The 26,786-nt window shown below is 41.8% G+C and overlaps 1 protein-coding gene across 3 annotated transcripts in view; it reads left to right on the top strand.

Moving 5' to 3' along the window:
• Positions 1-26,786, top strand: part of NELL1 (neural EGFL like 1) — a 723,728-nt gene that overhangs the window by 112,052 nt on the left and 584,890 nt on the right. For all 3 annotated transcript variants that reach the window (XM_054585996.1, XM_054585995.1, XM_054585994.1), the window contains one exon: positions 25,960-26,056. In XM_054585996.1, the coding sequence (XP_054441971.1) occupies positions 25,960-26,056 (97 nt within the window). The remainder of the gene's footprint in view (positions 1-25,959; positions 26,057-26,786) is intronic.

Below are 26,786 nucleotides of genomic sequence, written 5' to 3'. Positions count from 1 at the left end.
CAGCAGGTGATGGATAGTTGTGCTGTTGAAAAACATACCACGTTCTCTGAAGGGAGAAAAAGACTTTGCTGCTAAACTGTAGAGGCTTAAAGAATGGGAGAGAATGAATCTAAAAGTCTAGGTAGCCAAGGTAATACATTCAAAGTTGTAGATCCTTTGATAAAGTAGAGAGTGGCTGCTTAATCGTCAAGGGAGCCTAGGCCTTACTGTATTGGATGTCTCATTCTATGGAACCCTCCTCCCCCACTTTTGCCCATGCTGCGGACCCTGTGGCTTATTTACTCCAATGCGATTAGGTGGGTTTCAAGTTTAACTTTGCCCTGTGTTTTAATGACATCAGTAGAAGACTTATTTCTAATTTCATCTTTTCAAGAACCTTTATCTTTTCCTCTTGTTCCCTGGTGGGTTTAAATTTACCTTGATTAACTGTGGGCTCAATGGCAGAGAGAGGTAGGAGGTAAAAGGAGTAGTTGAAGTGCATGTTAAGAGAGTGGCCTGCATCTCACCCCCTCAACCTGTACTCCCAGGCTTTCACAGTTGCAAATGGAAAGGACTAAAAAGAAATACAATAGAATCTGCCCTGTATATGTGGGTTTGTTGGCTACTCAAGTCCATGAGCAGATTAACAAGAGGGCACATTAATGCATACATATATGGTACCCAAGAAAATTAGAACAGAGAGGAAAATAAGACTTCATTTCCAACTCCTGGTGATTTCATCTACACTCCTTTGGACACATTTTGAGCTGTATTGTATTGTGTGGATATGGGCCTGCCTACACAGGATGAATGGAAGAGAAATAGGTTACAAGAGAAATAAATGTTTTCTTGTAGGAAAAAATATCAGTGCTAGCATCTTTATTGTTGCAATTTTACTCTGTCCTTTCTGATGGATATGCACGGTTATTTCTTTTAAAAAAGGAAGCAAGGAGAGAAAATAAAAAGTCAAACCAGAACAATGCATGTTATGGAACTCTAGTTTTAAAAAATGTACATTTATATATTAGTCATCTCTGTTCCTTTATGCCTCACTCGTTAGAAAAGAGCATTGGGGAATAAAAAATGCATGAGCCATGAGGACTTTTTAATTGAAAAAAAGAAAAAGAATTCCAAATATGCATTAGTTTTCTACTTAGACCAAGGGTACTTATGTTGTCATTGAAAATAATTGACTTTCCGCACAACCATAAAGAAATGTATCTATTTTTCTGGAAACTTTAATTAAATTAGTGTTATAAATAATCACAGCCAGAGCAATTGGAGGCAAGGAAACAGATATACCGCTGTCCTGTTGAGGTGCCCTTTTTTTAAGGGGCGTGGTGAGGGTGTGGTGGGAGACTTGGAAGGAAAAGTTTCTCTGCATTCTTTTCCCTGCTCTGACCCCAAATTCGGTTGACTTTTGTCCCTCAGTTCATCCTTAACTTCTTATGAGTGCTTCTCCCAGCAGGAGTTCCAGAGGCACTAAACCACTGGGTTAATGTGTTCTGGGCTGGCACCTGAGGGTGTTCCTGGGCAATTAGAGTGGAAATAATTTCCCTTCTCCTGCAAGGGCCTGTGTGGGGCTGTCTCCGACTCTTCCTTGGGAATGTCATGCTGCATTTCTAGTCATTATTGTCCTTTAGTGTGAGGGTATCGCTTTCTTGACAGCAAATTTCACACTTAGGAACTTAACAGGCTGGGAGCGGAGGCCATCAGCTGGCTTCTTGGGGACACTCAGAATGACTGTATTACCCAGCATGGCATTTTATTTCCACTGGAGGTAAACAGCTCCAGGCTGTGACACATCCTGGTATGTCCTCGGAGGGACACACAATTCACTCAGTTGCTCAGGGCACTTTTGCTGATGCCTGCTCTCCAGGTCTGATGCTGTCTTTGAAGCCCAACAAGGAAAGAGCAGGGGGACAGATGATACAAATGTCTTGAATTCTTTAACATTTTGACCTCTGAGGCCCAGTCCCCTGTAGGGGAAACTCAGACTGTTTTGCTCAGATGTTACTGAGTTGAGGTTAGTGTCTCACTTCTTTAGAGATGATGTCTGTATTCACTTGATCGTCACCGTGGCCCTCTGAGGCAAGCTATCATATAGCTAGGGAGTTGCTGAGAAGTGACTTGTCCAGGGGTCTGTCCCCAGTAAGGCAGGGGCAGGCTGTAGCTGGAGACCAGAGGTCCTGTCTTACTCCTCTTCAGGGAGTTCCTTCTCTCCCAGTCCCTCCACCTCCTTTTTTCCTTCTCCTCCTCCCCCTGCTTTTTAACACTCCTGTGTGACAAGATAACACTTCTAACTTCTCACTGAAAAAGTCTAAGATAGCGATTTTTAATCTTTTTTTTTTTTAATCTCACGGCACACATACACTAATCACTGAAATTCCGCGGCACAGCAAAAAAGTATGTTTTGCTGATCTGACACAAAAAATAGGTATGATTTCATTCATTCACACTGGAAGGCTGTTGTCATTTTTTAATCTGACAATCTAGGACAAAAGAGGTCAGTGCCCCTCACTAAATAGTCAGGTATTGCGCGTTTTAAAAAAGTCTTGTGTCACGCTGGTTGAAAATCACTGGTCTAAGGTGTCCCGTTTACACGCTGAAATGAAGGCCAAGTTTGGTTATTACTTTCTGAGATAGGGGATGCCGGTCAGCTCACCAGGCTGCTTCCCCGATGGATCAAAATCTGCCTTGTTATAAATTCTAACCACTGTTAGTCTTTAGACTCTGGAAAGCTTATGTGGTATTATTTTTAGATTTAAAGACTCTCCTTTTTTCTTAGAATCTGAAGTGTTGAGAGACAGGTTCATGACCTCAATACCACAGAGATAATATTGGGTCAGGCTTTTGAACGGCCCGTCATCCTCCCATGATTTGTACGCCTTGCATGGGCCTCTGTGCCGATGCGAATGGCCAAGGACCTAATCTTAAATCACGGCTGGCTGCAAATGAGCCCTTCGGCTACTTCTTCAAATGCAAAAAGAGATGCATTACACCAGCCTCCTGTGTTACATGGGTGATTTTACACTGCTCCAGTATAAAGTTTGATATTCAGCGTTTCAAGGTGGCAAACTCTCTGTGTTCTTTAAGGTGACTTTGCATTCACGTGGTCACATTCAAAACTACTGGTAGCGAAATAAAGGATTGGGCGGTGGTGGGGGGCCCCATTTAGGTGGGCATTTGTTGTTATTGCTTCTTTTATTGGTGTCTAATTAGGTATGTACTAGAGCCTGTGGGAGCTAATAAGAGAATACGGCACAGGAGCCAGGTGAGCACATTGAATTCTGAGTACTTTTCACGGGTGACAATTTTTCATGGACACTAGGGTGATCTCTAAGTAGTTCACACTGCAAATCTGGTCACCGTATCCCTTTCCCACACCAACACACACACACTGAAGCTCATTTAACGTTCTCCTCTAAGTTTAAGGCCAAAAGTCGCAGTGCTTAATATAGCTTACAACAATTTTACAGTCCGGTCTGTGTTTCTTTATTGCATTAGATTTCCCACTCCTCTGATCTCAAGTTCTCTTAGTTTTAAAAGTGTATCATGTTCAGAGAAGCCATAGGATCGCTGTACCTGCCAATTCTAGGCTATCAAGTTCACTTTTACTTATCCTTAACTATCCAGGCAAAAGAAAGAAGTCTCTTGTGTTTTACATTTTCGTTATAAAATAGTGTTCCTTTTATTCAGAGTAGTTGTGGAGCATTTGATTGATGTCTACCTTTCCCAGGGGCTGTGAGCACCCTGAGAGCTCACCATTGTCTGACCCAGGTGAATGTATTGCAGCGCTCTCAAATAATAGGCAGTCAACTCATATTTGTGACTACCTGAATGAATGAATAAATGGAAGAGTTCTGGTCTAGGGGCCTGTATTTGTGGCTTTTGGCCTATGATTCTAACCTTCTAGGTGGTTCCATTAGTTCAGTCCCCTTGTTCTTTGCCTCGATCTCCTCATCTGCACAGAATGGGTGTCATTTCTATCCTGTCTACTTGAGCAGCGTTATTGTGAAGGTCAAATGAGAACCTGCATGGGAATGTGTGTTGTAAATTTCAACGTATTATATTAAAATTATATATACCAGGCTAAAGGGACAGTGAGGTAATCCTAGCATTTCTACTTTGAACTTTTGAGGATTATTCTTTGAGGAAGGCAGTTAATCTGCAAAAGGCTTGTGGTTCACAGCACATGGTGAACCGTGCCTTGCTCTCATGTGGAATTCACGTGTGTCCTGTTTTGGAGGGAGCCCTGGCAGGCACGAAGGCGTGGAGGTAATTTCCAGAGAGTAGGAATGGAAGCCCATCACTGGTAGGATTAAGGGCCTGGGCCCCCTCTGCTGGAGAGCAAACACAGCTGGGTACATGTATTTTGCCTGTATGGTGGACGCATCACCATCGAAAAATCCTGTGGGTGTGCTTCTTAAAACTGCATTTAAGGCCCATTAATAGGGGCCTCCCCTCAAGCCTGTTAAATTAAGCCTTTTGGGCAGAGTTTCATGAGTGCCCATGCTGTTTTGGGATAGCCTTATTGTGAAACTTGATGGATATATTTTTCATTTAATTTGTTTTTAAATTATGAAAGGTGCTTACCAGATTCACAAAATTAAAAAAAAAGTGTGCAGGAAGTTATAAGGACAGCAATTTTAAGGAACAATGTGAAGGTTGAGGTGAAAATTTTTTTCGTTATAGGTTTGCTTTAGCTTTATATGATGGAATATCTATAACTTGCTATAATGTATTCCCTATGTAAATTACATAACATTTAATAAAACTACTGAAGAATAGAAAAATATGAGAGGCGCAAGCAATTTAAAACCATGCGCTACCCACCACCCTGCCTTGAATTCCATTCCACAGAAGTGATCATTAACAATTTTATTTCTCTTCTCTAGACTTTTTCTTTGCATAGGCAAATACATTTTTTTAAAAATAATGAGACAGCCCTATACACATTGTTCTTCAATTTGTTTCTTCATTTTATGGAATAAAGCTTGATAGGCCAGCGAGGTGCGGCAGGAACCTACTCAGCAGGAACGAGGGCTGCTTTGCTTCCTGTAGGTCGGTCAGGGCAGCTCTGCGCCATGGCAGGGTGCGGAGCAGTGTTCACCTGCGGGCCTCTAGCCTCCCGCTTTGGGCTGTAACCCATGCCTCTGGCCAGGGTGGCCATAGAAATGGGACGGGGCAGGCAGGCCCTGCCCTTGGATCAGCATGACCTGTCTCTGCTGTGCAGCTTGGTGAGACCGTGGCAGTTAGCCGATGCTGAGATGGGAGTTACAAGATTGAAGTGGGTATGTGATGAGGGTCAGGTGCTCTGAGCATGGAGCATAATGCTCAGTCTTGTTTTGTGTGGCTGAAGTGGAGCTGATGCTGTCTAGGCTCAGGCATCAGGTGAACAGAATGCAAGGACATATAGTTGAGTGGCTAGTGCACAAGCTTTTGGAGTTGGGTAGCCCTGGGTTTCACCTCTGGTTCTGCCCCTTGGCAAGTTATTTTACTTTTCTAAGCCTCGGTCGTAAGATAGGGGTAATAACGATGCCTCCCTCTTATTAGAATTAAAAGCGACAGTACACATGGATTTGATAAGACACTCCCGGTTGCAAACAGCAGTGGCTTAAACTCTAAGGGTATATAGTGTTCACTTAAACAGGAAGTTTAGGTGAGGCAGTGCCTGAGGTGGGTTAGTGCTCAGACATGTCATCGGGGACTGGTGCATCCTTTATACCCTTCTACGCTGTCGTGTTCAACATGCTTTTCCCTGGCAAAAGAGAAAGGAGTCCCTCTGATTGTCATAGACCAAGCATCCTTCCTTCCATGGCATTGACACATTGCTCCCTCAACAAAACTGAGGCACTTTGAGCAAAGAAGAAGAGGAAATGGCTCTTGGGTAAGCTGTGAATTGTGTCACCAGCATATCAATAGTTTAGCACCATGCTGCTGCTGCTGACCTTGATAGTGACAATTCTTCTGTGAAGCAGAAGTGAACAGGAGGACAAATCCAAGGAGATGACACCAGTGTCTGTAATCAGGAGTCATTTATATATGTGGCTGTTCCTGCCATCAGGGACTCTTCAAGGCCATGATCAAATGGAGGAAAGAACATGAGTGGATCTGAGGGGCCAGCCCGACTCCTGCCTCCATTGGCAGGGGGAGCTCTTGCGAGGCTTTCACTTTGGGAAACCCGGTCTCTGCTCGTCTGCCTGTGGCTGCAGCCCTCTCACAGGTCCGGTGAACACAGCTGCCTTTCCCACAGAGTGCCATGGAGGCCCGGCTGAGCCAGAGCCTGATGGCAGCTTTTGCCTAGGCCTCCCTTCTCACTTACTTGGTGGGGCTGCTACTTTCCTCTCATGCAGTTAGAGCCACACAGCAGTGGGCTTAACATCTGGCCATCTACCTGGGAGTAATTCTGAAATCTGGAGTGTAGATTTCAGCAGAGAAGATAATAAATACAACTTTTACAGTATCCGTGAAGATGCTCAACATGTAAACTATGTGACTGAGCCTTGCCTTAGAGCTCATCCTTGCTAAGTGGCACATGAAAAAGGTGACCCGATATTTGCAAGGTGAGCAGTCACTGGGATTCACCAAAATGTCACCTTCAAAAGAGAGTGTGCTTAGGTATGGTCTCCAGTCTTCCCTCCCTCTAGGGGGAGACAGTAGCTGGTGGAAAAGCCTTGGAGTCTGGACAGAGTATTTTCATTTGCTTCGCCAGAAATACTCCGTCCCCTCTTCTCTGCTCTGTTTTGCATCCTAGTAGGCTGCATCTGGGGACCCCTTTGCCTTCTAGATTCCTTTTGAATTTCATTGGCAGGAAGAATAGGCAGGAGGTCAGAAGGTCTCCCTCTCTCCCCTCCTTCCCCTGGCTCCTTCTCTGTGGGGTGACCTTGGGCTGGCTCTGCCCCTTGACTTTGAAAGTTGTCAGGAGCTTCTTTTTGGGTTCCCTGTCTTTTCAAGCACAGGAAGGAAAGTGTCCTTAATCCTTTTTTAAAAATACAAACTCTGTAGCAGTGTACCAGTCCTTGTGGTTTATCAACTCCCTGCCCAAACTTCTGTAAATAATTTGTTTAATATACTACAGTAATTCTCCCTAATTGGTGGGGATTATATTCCATGACTCCCAAGTGGATATCTGAAACTGAATAGTGCTAAACCCTATATATACTATGTTTTTTCCTATATATACATACTTAGGATAAAGTTTAATTTATGAATTAGTAAGATTAAAAAATAAAGCAATTATAAAAATATACTGTAATAAAAGTTATATAAATGTGGTCTTTCTCTCCTTCACTCAAAATATTGTATTGTAACCATTCCTTGCTTGCAGTAATTGGCTTGGGTCCCTCATTTCCTTGCTGAAGTCTTCATAGAGGCTCGATGCTTTCTGACTCAACATGTGGCTGTCAGTTGGAACACATTTTCTGTTAGTCTTCTCCCTATAAATGTTTTTTCTGACTTAACAAAGCACTTACCACATACTGTGGCCATAATTTTTACAGTTGAAGGCACACCAGCAAAACTAGCACAAGTTTCCTTTTCCTTTACAACTTCATGGACAGAGATTTGTTCTTATCATAGATTTTAGTAACCTCAGCATACATTTTTTTTTTCCATTCCGTGTTAAGTTGAGGAGGGAGCACTCTGCGGCTTCTCTTTGGCATACGTGAATTGCCAGCATCACTAATCCTGCACTTTGGGACCTTCCTCAAGTCGAATAAGGGTGACTTGAACACAGCAGGCACTACCCTACCTCAGCAGCCAGCCTGGCACCCCAGAAGGCTGCTGGAGGACTAACTGGTGGGCAGTGTATGCACAGCCTAGACAGGTTCATGTCCCAGGTGGGACAGCGCGGGACAATGTGAGGTTTCATCATGCTACTCAGAACAGTGTGCAGTTTAAAACTTATAAATTGTTTATTTCTGGAATTTTTCACCTCGTATTTTTACCACCGTTGACTGTAGGGTAACTGGAACCATGGAAAGCAAAACCATGTTTAAAGGGGTAGTATTGTATTCTTTTTTCAAATCACCAAATCTCAGTATACATATTTCCCCCACTCTCTGAAAATAGAGAGTTCTTATAAAAACTTTCATAAACTAAAAATGGCAAAAAGCAAAGAGTAGCTCCTATTTCCTGAAGGTTTGCTTTATACTGCTTTGTCTTTATAAAAGTCCTACATTTTTGGCTAACCAAAAGATATACAAAGAGGATTTTTGCTTTTACAAAAGAGCTGTTACCATACTAATATTGGTCTTTCATTTTAAAAGCAAAAGGGTGTGATATGAACTTTTAGAAAGTAAGGGATACCTGGAATGGCTGTTTTCTACTAGGACACAGGCTCAGAGTCAGAAACATTAATTCAGCCTTGGGCTTTACCATTTCCTAGTTGTGTGTACATAGGCAAATCCTTAATTTCTTTGAGTCTTGGGTTTCTGATCCGTAAAACTGGGGTGGCAGTAATACTTGCTTCTGCCTACCTCACCAGGAAGAAACAAAGAATGGCATGTGAGCCCTGGCCTAGTAGCTCAGTTAGTTAGAGCATTGTCCTGATACACCAAGGTTATGGGTTCAATCCCCAGTCAGGGCACATACAAGAAATAACCAATGAATGCATCGATAAGTGGACCAACAAATTGATGTTTTTCTCTCTAAAAGCAATAAATACAAATTTTAAAAATAGAATATTATGTGTATTTAAAAGAAAAGTGTCAAGTGAACTGGAATGTGCTGTGTACAGGGAGGGGTTCTATCAGGACCTTGAAGTGGGAATTGGGAAAGCAGAGGCTTTGAAGGTGGAGCGTGCAAGTCTCTAGGGAAGGCTCTCTATCCTCACCCACTTATCCAGCTCAGTTAATGAGAAGCAAATCCAACAGGAGGATGGGTTCCAACAGATTATCCTTTAAAGAAAAGCCTGCAGGAACTCCGCTTCTGTTCACCTCAGCCCACAGGTCCAACTCATGTGGAATACAGATGAGATCCCCTCCAATTAGCAGCACATTATTTAGAGATGACATTAGCCTCTGCTGAAATGGACACTCCAATAAGGCCTTTGCTGAATATAATGATGTGGTCAGAAAAGAGGAAATTGTCAGAATGGTGCTGAGAGATGCAGCTGAAAAACCTGATCATAGGTTTTGTTTTTTGCTCTTCAGAGAGTGCAGTATTAGCCAAGACACAGTCTTGTTATTTGTGTTCTTGATAATCTGACCCTGGTTGCAAAAGAATGAATTTGGATTCTTCATTTACTACATACAAAAATTAGCTCAAAATGAATGGGAAAACCTAAATATAAGAACTAAAACTATAAAACTCTTAGAATGAAACTTGGGGAAAAGTCTTCATGACATTGGATATGATTTCTTGGATATGACACCAAAAACACAAAGTAGTTAAAGAAAAAAATGGGTAAGTGCTACTTCCTCAAGATTAAATGCATTTGTGCATCAAATGACACTATCCAAGAGTTAAAAGCCCACAAATATTTTCAAAAAATATTTGAAAATGACTTATCTGATGAAAGGTTATTACTTACATTGAAGAACTCCTTTAATAAACCATTCGGCAAACAACAAACAGCTCACTTTAAAAATGGGCAAAGGATTTGCGTAGATATTTCTCCAAAGAAGATACACGAGTAACCAATAAGCACATGAAATGACGCTCAACATTTGTCATCATTGGGAAGATAAAAATAAAGATCACAATTAGGATGGCTATAATGAAAAAAAGGAAAATAACTGTTGGTCAGGATATAGAGAAATTGGAATCCTTGTATATTGCTGGTGGTTATGTAAAAACAGTTTGGAGGTTCTTCAAAAAGCTAAATATAAATTGCCATGCAACCCAACAATTCAACTCGCAGGTATGTACCCAAAGGAATTGAAAGCAGTTTTGGACAGAAATCTTCATGCCAATGTTTATTGCAGCATTTTTCACAATAACCAGAAGGCAGAAACAACTCAAGTGCGCATCAGCAGATGAATGGTTAAACAAAATGTGGTCTATATATGAAATGGAATTTTGTTCTGCTATGAAAAGAAATGCAGCGCATGCTACAACATGGATGAACCGTGAAAATATTATGCTAGGTAAAATAAGCCAGACCCAAGAGGACAAATATATGATCCTACTTTATATCAAATGTCTAGAATAGTCAAATTCATAGAGGCAGAAAAATTAGAGGTTGACAGGGGCAGAGGGGTAGAAAAATGAAGAGTTACTGCTTACAGGTTACAGAATTTCTGTTTGGGGCGATGAAGACATTTTGGAGCTAGATGGTGGTGCTTGCACAACATTGTGAATGTAATTAATGCCAGTTAATTGTATACTTTAAAGTTATCAAAACAACTAATTTTATGTTATATATTTTACCACCACTTAATAAAATTGATGAGAAACTGGCCACAAGAAATTATATATATATATTTATATATGTATCACATAGACCCAGATAGTAGTAGTGATAGCCAGAGGGAAAGGGGAGGGTAGGCAAAGGCGGGGGAAATGGGGATAGAAAGAGACTTCGCTTGGTGCAGTGGGTGCGCAACGCAGTGTGCAGATGATGTTTTATTGAGTTGTACACTTGAAAGCCTGCACGGTTTTGTGAACCATTGTCATCCCAATAAATTCAATAAAAAATAATGTAATATACCAAAAACCATTGAAATATATACTTTAGAAGGATAAGTAGCATTGTATGTGAATTATATCTCAATAAAACCATTAAAAATTACAATGCAAGAAAACAAAATTCAAACCTACATATTAAGCAGGTTAATCCTGAATGTGAGAAAACTGACCTGTAAAGTGAACTCTAAGATAGATCCTAGTAAAATTATTAAATTTTAAATGAAAGAAAAAATATTCTCATGACTTCAAGGCAAAAAGACTAAATAACTTACACAGGAAAGAAATTTAGGTTAGCATCAGACATTTATTCAGCAACATGGAAACCAAGAAAAAGTGGAATTTTTAATAAGACTGGATGAAAGAGAATATGCGAGAAGGCTTCCTGCTGAGGTGAGCCTTGGTGTATTATGCAGCCCAATAAGTGCTAGGAAAGTGTCTCAAACCAAGGGACCAGAGTGTGCAGAAACAGGCGAGTGCATGGAACTCCTAGGACCTGCACATAGTTCATCGTGACTGGAGTCTCTGTAAAGTGTCGAGACTGCTAAGGCCTTAGAGTTCATGAAGTAACTGATTTATTTATTCATTCACTTCATGGATATTTCCTGTGCATTATTATTAAATGCCAGCAATGCCCATTCGGTTATGTGTTATGGGAGGAGCTGTTATGAGATCTGGATGAAAAGGTGAGGGGGAGGTTAAGGAGACCCGGGGAGCATGCATACCGCTTTTCATTTATGCCTGGAAAGATTGCGTGGCCTTGACCTGAGTAATGCTTCGGTGATTCCAAACAACCTCTCAGGTGAAAATTTGCATTTCAACCTTTGCATCAACCTGGTGTTGTAAGTATAGGTGGACAATGAATCCATTTAAGAGGCAGGGGGACCAAAGCCAGTTCATCCGCTGGGTAATCATACAATCAGAGAGAGACGGCTGCCTCCTGGAGGTGATCAGATGGACACAAATGCAAAAATAAGTGAAACGCAAACAATCATTCTGGAGCACATATTCTGTGCCTGGCCCTGGCGATGCCATGGCAAAGAAGAGCTGGTTTCTGCTTTCTGGTTGCCCCTAAATCACTGGTTACTTCTCAGGCTATAGGCGAGGTAGGCACCCAGGTGAGGTGAGAAGATCAGAACTTTTGTCTTTGGTACTGGTGAGTGGGTGTCACGGGACTTACTGCACTTCCTCATCTGAAGTAGAATCGTTTGACTGTGCGTGTCTTCCTACACATCTTCATGTCCGTTAAAACATTAGGTTGTTAAGTAACCGAAATCAAATCAAATAACTTAATAAAAAAGGGCAAGATTATAAAAAAGTTACTTACCAGATTATCTCATGGTCTGAGACTAAGGAAAGGAATGTAGCTGGGCTACTGCGAGAATCTGGAAAACCAGCAAGCTCTCAGGTGGCACGGTACCTCTTAGGCCAATTTCACAGCAGCACTGGGCAGCAGTTTTCGTAGCAATTACTGTGCAGAATCTCACTGAGACTAAAAAGTAGGTAAGTGGGGCCTGCATCATTGTCTGTCTGTAAAAGGCGAGGCATCCCAAGAAGATGAAGTGATTTATTCAGGGCCACATCCTGAGTGCAGTGGTTAAATACAGAATTTAGAGTAGAGGCCTTCTGACTCTTGGATCTATGCTTTCCCATTCATTTTCTTCAAAACCTTCTTCTCTTGGACAACTGTAATAGAACAACAATAAAATATTCAATTAAAAAAAACCTTCCTCTTTTACTAATATGCAGAAATTTTCTCTTCTTGTAATTCTCTCACCTTCTTAATTTTTCTTTTTATCATTCATTTTGGTTTTGAAATTAAAGGAGTCTCCTGTGTGTCCTTAATGATGGGCTTATTTGAGACAATCTCTGAAGACTGTCTTTAATTTATACCCTATGATTTGAACATGAAGCGGCTGCAGCAAAAGGGGATAATTAGAGAGATGAGTAGGAGATCTCAGTCGTCTCAGTGATTTTCTTATTATCATCCATGAAATACCTTATCAGAAATGGGCCATTTTAGTTTAAATGATCAGATGGAGTTTGAAATGAACTTGAAAGCATCAGACATTTTCTGAGTTTGGCATTACAGCCTCATTGTTTTCCAAACTCCAATTTTTCCTCCACGATGAACAATAACTTTTTGATTAAACAACTGGCAGTTACTGTTGAATGCCTCACATTTAATAACAAAAGTCTTCTCTCAGAACAGGAAATTTTATCTAAATTGCTTTGCTCTTCTTCAGTGATTGTGCACTTCTAAAGTCTGACAGGACTGATAGTATGAAAAAATAAAAATTTCTCTCAAGACGGTGATGATTACTTTTTTAAAAGAAGGAGTCCCACCATGAATAATTCAATGCACTTGCTATGAAGTAGAAGTCAAGGCACACAAGCTGTCCTCTCTGTAAACATTATTAAAAAACAATCAAGTTTGTATTGGCACATTTATATTGGGAAGACAATAGACAGGTGCTGAGAGAGAGAGAGAGAGAGAGAGAGAGATAAATATGAAAGCACCACTTAGTAGTAAAGGGCCTTCTTCATTAATGTTTTTCTTAATAGGAGCAGCTTCCATTACTCAGTGAGTGCCATGTGCCCAGAACCACGATAAGTCCTTTACTTCATTAGTACCCCAAACTCAATTACTTCTTGTCCCTTTGCTGGCATTTTCTGCTGGCTGAAAACAACTGGAACCTAGAGGAGAGGGAACCTGCCAGTCTTCTTTGGCACAAAGCAAGACAAAGAGAGGCAAAGAGTATATCTGGAAGTGGCAAATGGAGCTATCTGCTTTACCTAATTTGTATTTCTTCATGGCATTTGTCACTATTTGAAATTGTAGTTGTTTGTTTACTTATTTGCTGTTGTTCAACTACACTATAATGCAGGCTCCAGGAGGCCAGAGATATAATATTATTCTTGTCAAAATAAATTTACAAGTGCCTGTATATATTATCCATATATCTGTCCATCTATCCATTTGCCCATCCATCCAACTATCCAACCAACGTTCCTCCCTCCCTCCCTCCCTCTGTCCATCCTTCCCTTCTTGCCTCCCCTCTTCTCTTCCTCCCTCCCTTCTTTCCCTTCTTTCTCCTTTTTCACTCCTTTGCTTTCTCTGTACAGGTATTAATATGGAATTGTTAGGAGAACCCTTGTACTTCTTGTATGCACTTCTTATATGCCTGCAAAAACCTGGGATGCTGAAGGAGTTTTCTTTATATTCCTTTCTTGTTTGTTTTTTATTCAAATAGAAAAACCTCTAGAAACTTCCCCACAGAGGAGAATGTGTCCCCCAAGCCTCTCTCTCTGACTTGGCGATCCCCTAAGCTAGACCCCAGATGCTCCCTTCATTGGCTTGCTCGGCTGGAGTGGGGCTGACGGGCAGGAGCTCCCAGTCAAAGCCTCGCTGTGCTGCTTGAGGGCCACCAATGCCAAGCAAGGACTCCATCAGAGAGGTTCTTCTATGCTGTGGGGCCAGACTGGCACCCGTAAGTCTGATTTGACCAGCGGCCTAGGGATCTGCATTTTTGAAAAACTCACTAGGCGGCAATACGGCCAGGGTTGGGACCTGACAACGGCCCCTATTGGCGCTTTCCAAGGTCCTGCAAATGTAAAAAGTTCAAAGAATACGAATGCCTCTCCGAGTCTTGGAGATGCCAGTGTTGTGTGTGGGGCTGCTCTGTGGTTGTATCAGCACTAGATGGAGAGGGGAAAATATTCCCCTTGTACCTCATGACACTGCTAGACCCTGACATATTTCACATGGGCTGTTATGAAATGGTCCATCATCAGGCCTTTGGGGAGACATCCATTTGCTCTGGGAAGCTTTAAACCATTACGTGCAGATGTCACATAAGCTCTAGGCATGACAGATGGCTTTGGTTTGTTTAACATTAATATAACAAGTAGCAGATGGTGGTTGGATCAGAAGACCTCCATGTCCTCTCCAGCCCTGAGAGTCCTGGTTATCATAAGTGTGTGCTTTCTATGAGCTGCAGTCTTTGTGACTTACTGTAATGTGTAAGTCAAAAAGGCTTCCTCCAACGGAAGAATAAAATGGATTACACTAAATTATCACCCACTCCCGAGTCTCAGCAAATACTCTGGAGGCAGCTAGCTGCTGTTAGTTAGCAGCATGTTTTGTTTGAACTCCTAGAAAAAATGGGACCAATGTCTACGGCTTCCATGTGCCATCAATGGCCACCTAGGAAGTGACTTAGGAGGCTTTTACTCTCCTCTCTTTCCTATCACATTGTTGCCCCTAAGCACCTATTTTATAGAAATTATAAAGCTGATACTGGGTAATATTTTCTAATCAGTTGAGCCAAGTGGCTGAGAGGAGGCTTCTGGTATTTTTTTTAACTTTTAGGTTCTGTGAAATTAAGAGCATTGATCTTTCCTTAATAACTTTAATAATGTTCCACTTAAGAAAAAGCATTTTAGAATTTACAATATACCTTTATATTATCTGTTTTATATGTTCATCAAAGACCTGCGCATTAGGTGTTATCATTGAACGTTTCTGAATGAAGACACAGAGGGCCTGGAGAGGTTCAATAATGGGCCCCAAGTTTAAGTAGTAAAGGTAAGACAAAGACAAGTTTTCTGATGCTAGTTCAGTGTTCTTTCTGTATCTCTCACTCTGTTAATGGAACCCACTGGTTGAATCCTGGACTTTGAAAGAGCTGAATCGATAGAGGATTAAAAGGCAACCTGGGAGGGCAGAAATTCACATGTGAGTTTGACCTTAGGCTTTACCAACTTACTGGATGGTATCAGGCAAGTCACTTAGCCTTTGTGAACACTTATCAACCAGGCCTGCCTTTTAAGGTTATTTCAAGGATTATAAAGTATGTAAAGTTCTGGCATATAGTAGGTACTCATTCAAGACAGTCAGCCTCCCTCTGTCTCTTTGAGTTCACGGTTTACTATCTTTGCCAAATGATCTCTTTCATGTGCCAGGACACCTTTCAGAGGCTGGCAGTTCACTGCCTCCCAAGGCTGTTCCTTCCCTCTGTGTTTTATGACTGCTTAAAAATTCTTGTCTTGAGCCAAAAGTTCCTCCTTGTAGCTTACACTTTGTTGGTATACATTTTCCCTCTTTTAGCTGCATAGAACAAGTGTAGTAATCCTTCTTCCACTTGACAGTTCTTCAAATATTTGTAGATTTTATCATCTCATTCTTAATCTTTTACTTCTTCAAACTCAGTGTTCTCTGTTCCTTCAACCATTCATCATTTGCTTTTGCTCACAAGGCCCTCATGATCTTGCTGGGTTCATCCTAAAGTGTGTCTGTCATCTGAGAAGTTTCTACAAGTAGTCTGGGCAGCCTGACTCAGATCAGAATGAGATAATTATTTTCTCATGACGCAGCCTAAGATCACAACATCTTTTTTGATAGATTCATCTTAGCTCAGTGTTGATCAAAATGGCTAGGTATTACCCTGACTGGAGTGGCTCAGTGGGTTGAGCATCATCTTGCCTACAAACTGACAGGTCACTGATTTGATTCCCAGTCAGGGCACATGTCTGGGTTGCGGGCCAGGTCCCTGGTTGTGGGCCTGCGAGAGGCAACCAATCAATGTTTCTCTTGCACATCAATATTTCTTTCTCTCTCTCTCCCCCCTCCCCTTTTCTCTAAAAATAAATAAATATATTTTTAAAAAGGGCTAGGTATTTTTTTTTCAATATGTATTTCTGTTCACCCTTAGATCTCACATTCTGTCTTTGAGAAGCATAGTCCCTAAGCATGGGACCTTTCATCTTGGCATGTTAAGTTTAATTTATTTGATTTGGCCTTAACTCCTGTCTATTAATGTCTCTTTTAATTCTGATGATATTACCTTAAATCTGTTATGACTGAAACAATATCCCAACTTTGTATTTCCTGGAAGATTCAGTAAGCACGTTTGCTATTACATTGCCAAGTCATAGGTAGCAGTGCTAAGTAGGGCAGACTTACATGATCCGGTTGTTTGACTCTGATCAATCAGCATCACCTTGGGATGACACCTAAATCCTGAACTTTTGGCAGAGAGTAAGAGATGGTAAGAAGCAGTGGAAGGGAGACATTAGGGGCATAACGTATGGCTAAGAAGGGGCAGTGCACTTGTCATCCACATCCAGATGAGAGAAAATGGACATAGTAGAAATTTCTAGGCAAGAAAAAGCAGATTTTATCCAGTGTTTTCTAACCGGAAGAAGCAGCTCTCAACAGGACTTCCCTGGGAAGACCTCTGCTCTCTTTGGAGGGAGTTCCCCTCCTGTCCCAGCAGCAGTATTTGCTAATCACATTGGAACACTGCTGCCTTCTCAGTTACCATGATGAGGGCATCTTCTTCCAGATTTCAGCTTCACCTTCTCTCTTTGCTTTGCATTTGTATGGATTCTGCAGCAGCTGCTAAGGAACAGGTTGGACACCTTCTGAGCCCTGCCATTGGCCACTCCCCGCCTGGATTTGGGCTGGAATTCAATTCGCACATGTTGGGGACGTACTGCGTTGATCCCTGTGATCCTTCCCCCCATTGCAGTCTGTTTCTTCCTGTACAGCACCAGAGGTGCATTTTTGAATCTGGTTATTTGCTAAATGTCATCTGGTTTTGTTAAACAGGTTGGTGGGAGGGGACTGCAGAACTCCCCGCTGGGGGGATTCCCTTCATGTACTTGTGATACAAGGCCTGCATGATGTGTATTCCATGTTTGCATGGAATTAACAACAGCCAGGCAGCTGACATGGAAATCCAACAGGTAGCCCATCATTGTATGCAGTTGCCAGAGCTGCGGTCACAGTGAGTGAAGTGAGCTTTGAAGGAACCATGTGGTAGATTTCCACAGAATGAATACTCAACAGATGTCAGGGCCAAGCATAATGCTAATGACACCATAGGTGTCTTGTTTCTGGTGGAGATCAGGGGCTTTGTTATTCTCACATCTGTGACATGCAGAGGGGGAAGGTTGCTTTATGCCCCTTTTATCATAAGACTCATGTGCAAGGTCACCCACCAACACGTTAGTGAGTGGAAACAGGGTGGCCATTGCTTTGTGTTCTGTTTAGAGAACTTGCTCCAAGGGGCATCCTGATTTTCATTAATGCTGGCAAAAAGGCAGGGATGATGGGGCTGTATTAGCAAAGGAAAGTCATCACAACTTCCCTCTTGAGGGAGAATGTGAACACTTTCCTTCAGTTCTAGCGAAAGCCCAAGATAAACCTCTTCATTTAGCATTTTGTTTGGGCTTCATATTGTCTTATTGAACAGTGACATAATACATGTCGATTCACATGGTTTCCATTGGAAATTCATTCTTCTGTGTAATTGGGAAAGGTACCATGGTGCCCCTTCAGAGGCCTTTCTTCATCAAAGTAAATAAAAATCCAATATTCCTCCATAAGGAGTGTTGTTGAATCACTGCATTTGCTTTGTCTTGCGCTCCGAGGGTTTTATCTCTTAACAGAAAATCGAGTTCTTTGTAGACTATTGACTGGCTTATATGCAGACAGGACACCTGCTTAGGGAGGGCATTTTTCACCAAAGTTGAGAATAAAGGGAGCTTGCACCCTGGGAAGAAAGTGCCTCACGTGAGCCCTGATTCAGTGACTGACTTTTACAAGGGGCATGTCAGCTACTCTTCGCATTGTTCATTCCTCAAGCAGTTTTTATATTTGACTGGAGGTTTAATTTTGCATGGTATTGTATTAGAAATGAGATACTTCCACTTTAACACTAGATACTAATGGTTTGCAAAATTCCCATAATTCTCCCAATCCCTCTTGATAGGCAGCATGTTTTAGTGCAAAAGGCCTAGAAACGTGATGAAGTGGAAATTAGGTTTTCTTTAGCCAAAAGAAAGGGTAGATTTTAAATAGTTGTGGAGTAAATACACAATTTGTATTAGATAACCCATGGGAATGCAATAAATTTAGGTTGATTATAATACAATCAAATTAAGCAGTAAATTGTGTGCTTGTCAAAAGGACTGTGCTTAATCTAATTAATTATCAAGCTGCTGACTGTTTTCTTGCTCTTCCTGAAATACATCTGAGACTTTCCTGTTAGTGAGTTGTCCGCCTGACAGTCACATCACCGCCCCTCTCTCTTTCCTGGGTGAAAAATGGTGCGCAGTGTTACTGTGCTTTCTTTCGGGCTTTCTGTGTAAACCTCATGAGTAGGGGATCGTGAAGGAAGACACTTGAAAAGGGTCACACTTTTCACTGATTTTCATTGGCTGCATTTTCCTCATGATTGTACGCATAAAGTGTTAAGTTTGACTATCTGATTTCTCAGCCTTGTAGTATTTGGTTTTGTGAACTGCTCATTGTAAAGTCTATCCCCGCAGTATTTTAGGGGTTGTAGAACCATCTGAGAATAGCCCTCTCAGAAAAAGATAGTATCAGGGAACATTCAATTATTCAATCAATCAATCAGTCTATGGAGTAGGCACCTACTTTGACTGGGTACTCTTTCAGGTACTAGAGATGTGGACATGAAAAAGTTACGCAAGGACCCTGCTTCCAAAACGATTATAGTGTGATGGGAGCAGACAATCAGGAAAGAGCTCAGATAATGTTGGAGAGTCATTGGCATTGATAAGGGTAAAGCAAGCTAACAGGTGAGTGGTTGGGAGCTACTTTATCTAGGGCGTCCAGGAAGGTCTCGACATCTGAGCAGGTGCAGTGATGTTGCTGTGAGCGTTTCTGTTCCTCCACACTCAGCAGATACTCAGTGGTTGTAGCCGTCAGGAAGTGCAGGCTCAACTGGAGGGTGGAAGAGCTGGGTCCAGGGGTACCAGGAAAGACCAATTCCTCCTTCCTTGGCAGGGAAGTCTGGGAAAGCAGGCCCAGCCAGGGCCAGAATCTTAGACTCCAGCGGGCAGTGGGAGGGTTCAGGGTCATATGCACGAAGCTCTGGAGAGTGTGTCCAAACGGGTCACACAAGTGGGAACGGGGAGAGCCTGCGAAGAACCAACACGTAGGGCAGTCAGGATATATAGAAAATATTTATATAAAAGATGTATTAAGGGCAGCCTGAGATAAGAACTTAGAGTGAGGGACTCTACACACTGGTGACATTTCCGTTTCCCCAGGACCTTTGTCTAGGATTGGCTAAATCTCCCTAAGGTCCCTAATGGACCAGGAAAGTACCTAGTACTGGGCTGGGAGAAAGTGTTCCGTGCATATTCCCGTTGTATTTTACTCATGTAAAAGAAGTATATTTTTTGTTGTTGGTTTGGTGTTTGTGTGTCTAAACACACAGTCTAATAGAGTATAAATTGTTTCTTCTACCTCTTCTTTTTTCCTGAGCCCTTCTCCAATCTTAATGTGTTTATGATGAACTTTCAACAAAAGTCAAACTTTTGTAAATGTCAAAGAATTACATACCTTTGAAGGATATAAAAGATATTAAATAGTACATTTGCTTAGAATTTAGATACATAAAACAGGCTGACAGCTGCTGGAAAGGGGGCGGGGGGACGGGATGAACGATGATGAAAGGTTTGACCGAGACCGGTCATGCGCAGTCCATGGACACGGATGATGCTATTGGGATTGGCTTAGGAAGCGGGGAGGGCGGGCTGGGTGGAGGTCGGGAAAGGGAACAAAGTGGAAACAACTGTAACAGCATAAAAAAATGAAAATTAAATTAAAAAATATTTTGAGTAATTTACACAGAATTACGGCTGGAAGGAATTAAAAGAAGCTAATGAGTAACATTTTAAAAATAATAAAAATACTGGCATCTTAGAATGTCATGTAACATATACTTTGTTCCTCCAGTTTTGTTTTTAATCCAAAGTTTAGTATAAATCGATTGTCATGTTGCTCTATAGCTAATCAGGTTAAACAGGAACAGAAATGAGTGTTGTTATTCCTTATATTGTCTGTTGCATATTTGCTTGTTCTAGCTTTTAAATTTGTGGAAGGTGAAAAGAAACTTAGGGCTTAAAAATTTTTAAAATGGTGCAAGCTTATGACAAAATAGAACTACGCCCTTGGATTTTTAACATTGAAGTCTCACACTCTTAAATATACTTCATGTGACAATGACGCCGTTCTTTTGGACTGTATCCCAAAGCACAAGCAGGCATCTAAGGAATTGATAATTACATGTCAGTACCTTTGGTGCGAGCTGCAGCCAGTGGGCTAGAATGGGCCACGTGGCCCGTGTGGCTCTGCATTCCCAGGCATCTGTGAGTGTTAGGAATGGCAGCATCCACTCCGTTCCAAGAAGTTATATCTATTTCATTTAAGCCTCAACACTAGCCGTGCAGTCAGCAGTAATGTCCCCATTTTTTAAGTGAGGAAAGGGAGGTGCAGAGAAATTAAGTAACTTGGTTAGTATCGCAGAACTAGAACATGAGCCCAAATCTGTTTCATCACAATTCTTGTTTTCTCTTCTACACCACACTATCTCTGATTTCTTTTGGCTTTTTGGGCATGGAAATACAACAGGCTACCTTTCTGTTTTTTTCAGAGGGGTATATAATAGTCACAAGTACAGAAAATCTTATCTCAGTTAGCATACAATTTTATTTCTTGCTTACACAGTGTCCATTGGGGTGTGTCTATGTGACAGGTGACCTTCCCGTCATTACTTAGGGGCCCAGGACCATCCATCTGTGGCTTTGCGCATCTCTTTGCCCTCAGTCTCCTCTAACCAACTGAAAGAGAGTGAGAGAGAAGGTGAAGGATGCTTGAGGGAGATGTTTTTGGGGAAAGGGCGGGCCTAGAAGTGGTGCATGCTCCTTTTCCTTACATTTTATGACTATATTTAGGGCATCTATAGTGAGGGAATCTTCCAGCTGTGGTCCCAGAAGGAAGAGAAAGCGGGTTCTGGGAGACTTAACCAGTCTTGGCCATGTACTTTGGCACATCAACTTGTTTCCCCGTTTTCCTTCCTGATGAATAAAGGAATTTTAATGGATTTGAGGGAGCAGCATGGATTTTGGGGGTCTGGGGTTAAATTCCAGCTCTGCCATTCACAAGCAGCTTAAGCATGGCCAGGGACACTCTCTGATGGTGGTGGAGTGAGGACCAAGAGAAGTGACATGGCAAGCCCTCGGTACGATGCTTGGCACACTCTAGTGCTGTGCTTGCTCTTAGGGCTGAGAGGCAGCCTCACTTTAGTCTTTATTCCATACTGAGCTCTAGTGTCCCCTTCTTGGAAAGTCTTCTCTGACTATTGCAGACAGAATTCTGTTTTCTTTCCCTTCTTCTTCCATAGATCATAGCACTTACTGAGCTGAATTACAGGGTGTATGCATGCATGTTGTCTGTCTCAGGCGTTTCATCTGACGGCAAGGACTTGGCCGTATTAATTTGGCCAGTGTGTATCCCCATAGACACTGTATCACACACATTGTGGACAGACTGTTGATGTGATCAGAAGGTTCTATTTCCCGACCACACTGGACACCCAGGAGTTCACTATAGGAGCCTTGACTGTTTCACTTGACTTGGGTCATACTAGATTTAAGTGACAGCTTACTGTGCCCTATCTGCCTATTCCATGAGCCTGTCCACCTAAACTGTATCCTTGGGTTCAGAAGCTTTTTCCCAAGGATATTGGTACAGGGGTATGGGTAGAAATGTGGTAATCCTATTTCTTGGTTTATGATATGTTATCAGCATTACTCTATGCAGTTATCCTTTCTTGTTTCATCCATCCATCCATCCATCCATCCCCTCACTCCCTTCACCTTTCCCATTCCCTTAGGAAGACAGTAGTATGTACTTTATACAAGTCTTTAAGTTTGTCTGTATTGATATAAAATTGTTTTGCCTGTGTGTATTTTTAGTTTATATACCTTATGCACCCTTTTGCTTTTTACTCTATATGTAAAATTTTTTATTTTAAGAATGTTACAAAAACAGTCATATACTCTTTGCTCAGGTTCTGCTTTTTTTCTCTCTTTCCAAATAATAGTGTGTGTATTTACATATATACACATTGTTATTCTGAACCCTTTGAGAGTAAGTTGCAAACATGAGGACTGGCCTCTCTACCCCAAATACTGTAGTGTGTATCTCCTAAGAACAAGACATTTACTTAAATATACACCACCCAATTTTCAAAATCAGGAAATTGAGCATCAGTATAATACCATTATGTAACCTACAGTTCTTATTGAAATCTCACTGATTTTCTCACTAATGTCCTCTATGGGATTATTTTTTCCTGCCCCAAGATTCAATCCAGGAACCCTTCTTGCATATAATTTTTATGTCCCTTTGATCTCTTTTAATTGGCAACTGTTTCTCAGTCTGTCTTTATTTTTCATGACACTGACATTTTAAAGAGCACAGACAGTTAGTTTGTGAAATATCCCTCAGATCAGGTTTGTCTGATACTTCCACATGATTAGATTTCCTGTGTGGGCTTTTATATATCTTTTTGTACTCTGCTTTTATGCTCTCCTCATTTTGCTATATCTGAATTCAGTTTGTTGAATCTGCTTGCTTCACGCACTTCCCTGGTGAAGAAAGACTTGGAGTGAATTGGCTGGAATGCCAGGAAGGCAGCAGCCACCGGAATTTACATTTTGTGGGGTGGGGCGGGGGTGGTGGTGGTGTAGGGGGTAGGGGTAATGGGAGGGATCAGGAAGGTCTCCTTATGGGAACTGCGGCACTGGAAATCACCTTGCCCCTTTAACATGGGGACTGTGTTAAACATGAGTCCTGCATTAGCCTAGAGTGAGCGCACCTCAAATGTTTGCGAACTCAACTGTTCCCAAGCCACAGGTAGTTACTATGGTTGTGGAAGATGCGGCAGGCCAGGAGGTTGATCTTTTTGATTGCTCTTTCATTCATGCACTCGATAAACATTGATAAAGGGTCTGCTCCGCTCATTGGAGTTCACCCTCTCGTTTATTGAAAACCAGAAAGTGCTTGAATCAAAAGTCCCTCTCACCCTGGCAGATGCAAGTGCTTTAAAATGAAGGTTAAGATAAATAGTTGGACAACATTTTCAAATCCTTAGTAAAACAACCTTACAGAGCATTAGGCTTCTGCCCTTCACCTGAGCAGAGTGATTTCTCTTTCTCTCTGGCCTCCTCTGAAATTTGCCAACATGGGACATCATTTTTCCATCGTTATCTCCGTAGTACATAAATAATTTTGCATTCTACTTTCCTCCAGTGAAAATTATTTTGTATGCTCCACCATATTTCACAACCTGCATATTTATTACACTTAATGATTGTAGTAAATTTTATCAAGCTGATCTGTCGTAACCTATGCATTTCTCTGATGTTGTAAATTTGTCTTTGCCCTAATTTTAGGAAAAAAAAACTTTTTGAAAAAGTTTATACATAGCACATTCTTATTTTAAAGCAGTTTTGACCAACTTTTTAATTTGAAGTGCTTCATTCTAACACACCAAAATTTGTTGAATTCCTGTGGAGAGAACACTGCCTCTCTTTTTAAAGGAAACTTATTTTTTCTTTGCTTATGTCTTGAGCTTCCATTTATAATGAATGGAAAGGTCATTAGTAAAGAAGCACCTGATATATTTAGAGCCTTGTCAGTTGAATACCTTGCATGAGTACTTAGGAGACAGCATGTTTCCAGTGGGGAATAGAGGAGTAATGGATGATGTGGTTAAGATACAAGGCTGTGGCGTGACAGCTTCCAATTGGAAGAGCCTGGCAATCTTTCACTTGCCTTGACACAACTGGACAGTCTTTCAGTTCCTCCACACTTTCCTTCTGAGAGCCACTGGAGCAATGCATCACCCTCGGGCAGGGGCCGCCAGCTCCCAGTCAGCCAGGAGCACTGGTTTGTTGTCACACCTGTGGACCTTCCCGGAGATGACCGCTCCTGTGGCTGTTTGGAGCAGGAACTGGAGAATGCGAGGAATGGACGGGACCATTGTGACGCACTGACTTTCGCAGAGGGTCGCTCTGTCTTTCCTACTCAGAATCTTCTGAGCATCTAAGGACACGTTTAGTTCTCAGGCAAGCTTGTCATTCCTCCTCTTAGCACTCAAGTGTACATGCCAGGGGTGAAGTGGGGGCCTGTGACCAGCTAGTGGTTGCAGGGACTAGATCTAAAGAGAGCACAAATCTAAATATTTGTGATGGACTAACTGGCGGTGCTAGGTCAGGACAGTTGAGATAATTCTGTTGTTCAGTAGGTACTTTCAAATATCCTGGGGCTGTTGTCTCAACTGTATTAGTTCTATATCTCCATATATCATATCATATGTGAAGATGTATGAAGGTTGCATTTATGTGCAGAATTTTGTCTTACTTATTTTGCTCCATGGGGGCAGGACTTTGTATGTCTGTTTAATTGCTGTGTCTCTTGTTGCTTCGTGTGGTGCTCAGACCATACAATGTGCAATAAGTATTTGTTGATTGGATGCTGACTTTAGTAGCTCGATTTTGTAGGCTAAGCATATTGCTATCTGGGAGCTGCTGTGTTTAGAGGGGTAGAGCAGGATACTGTAGACAGGAACAGCAACAAAGTAAACCTAGCCAGGGAAAAAGTCGTGTAAAGGAGAGTGCACGGGCTTTGAAACCAGGCAGCTGGAGGTTCTCATTCCACTCTTCTGCGCTCTGATTGACCCATTTATATTCCCTGAAACTCAGCTTTCTCACCTGTTGCATGGAAAAAAACTACTTTCCTCAGAGAGTTTGTGGCATGTTCACTGCTCAGAGTAGACACTCATGTTACCCTCTGCCTACTTCCTCTGACAAAAGGATAAAGATAGACAGCCATGAGGGGCCTAGATAATGTGTCCATGGGTTGAAAGAGGTCATCGAGAGGACTTGATTGCTGGTTGACCTGCAAGTTGGCCCTGGGCAATTGGAGGCTCCTCACCCCATCCACTCTCCTGGGAACCTGCATTTCATCCACTGTTTCCACACTAGGAGCCACTTGAGGACGGGGCCTCGAGAGAGTACTGTGTTATTGAGACTGTCTGGACAGTATACATGTCTGAAACCCATTCAGGTCTCTGTGTAAACTTAAGATTCTGGTGGGTGGGTACAGACATCTGCTTTTGTGGCCACCCAAGACAAGCCTCCTATGGAAGTTCTTTTGCTTATGAAAACTGCCACTTAGCAGTCTGGAGTGGCCCGCTTTTTTCTTCCATCTCTCCTTGACCTCTGTGTATGGGGACCAGTTTTGAATTTCATCCAGGGAACTCCTGAGGTTGTGAAACCCCACCAAAGGTTGTCAGAACATAGATCTCTACATTCATGCCACCTGCCTATCATTTAAAACATGCCACATACGGGCTCCCTGTCTCTCTCGGAGAAGCTATTGCCATGAGTGTTTCTAACAGCGTGTGCACATTTTGGTTTTGCTTTGAGCCTCTCTGTTAGTGACTGTGTTCTTTGCCCCTACAGGATTTATGAACGCATCATAGACCCTCCTGAGACCAACCTGCCCCCAGGAAGCAGTTTATGGCTCGGTCAGCGCAACCCAAAGCATGGCTTATTCAAAGTAAGGACTACTTTCTACTTTTGCCTTATGCTTTCTTTTTGTGTGTTTGACATGAATTAAATCTTTTAATATTCATAATTTTGTGAAGGAGGCACTTTGAAAGTCTCTGTGAGGCAGAGAGTAAAGTGACTTGCCCAAGGTCACATAGTTCAGCCTGGCGCCAGGTACGAAGGAGGCAGAATGTGGATGGTGCTCCCAATGTTTCTCATTACCTTTGTTCTTAAGGTAATCTTTAAATTGGTTTTCATTCTCAGAATATATGTTAACTCATTTCAGGGGTATGTTTAGATATACAACAAAACACAAGTCTCAGTGTCTAGGAGCTTTGGTGTTCTTGTCTATAAAGAAGACAGTACAATAACTGCATTATGGTACTTTATATGAACCATTTTATCACCGAGGATACGGTGATAAAATGAAGACATCAAAAACATCAGGACATTTTAAGATAGTCTTATTCTTCAATAGAATAGCAGGATTTTGCTTCTGGCAATATGGTAGACTAGATATTTTAAAAATCCTCATGCTTCAAAATGCCTATAAATGCTAGATAAAACAGAACAAAATCCTAAGATTTATTATTGCACTTCTTAGAAGGGAGATTTGTAGGGCCCAAATATTTGAGGGAAATGAAAGCCAGAGGGATGAGTGGCAATAACAGGAATTTAGAGACTTGAGATTATTTTTCTTATTTATTTTTCAACTTTATTGAAATATAATTAACCTGTAA

This window comes from Pteronotus mesoamericanus, unplaced genomic scaffold (genome assembly GCF_021234165.1).
Source record: "Pteronotus mesoamericanus isolate MK-2021 breed Mesoamerican mustached bat unplaced genomic scaffold, CSHL_Meso_final contig_90, whole genome shotgun sequence".
In the NCBI taxonomy this organism is placed as follows: domain Eukaryota; kingdom Metazoa; phylum Chordata; class Mammalia; order Chiroptera; family Mormoopidae; genus Pteronotus; species Pteronotus mesoamericanus.
The sequence above is the reverse complement of the archived record's forward strand: the minus strand, read 5'-3'. Positions and strand labels throughout refer to the sequence as shown.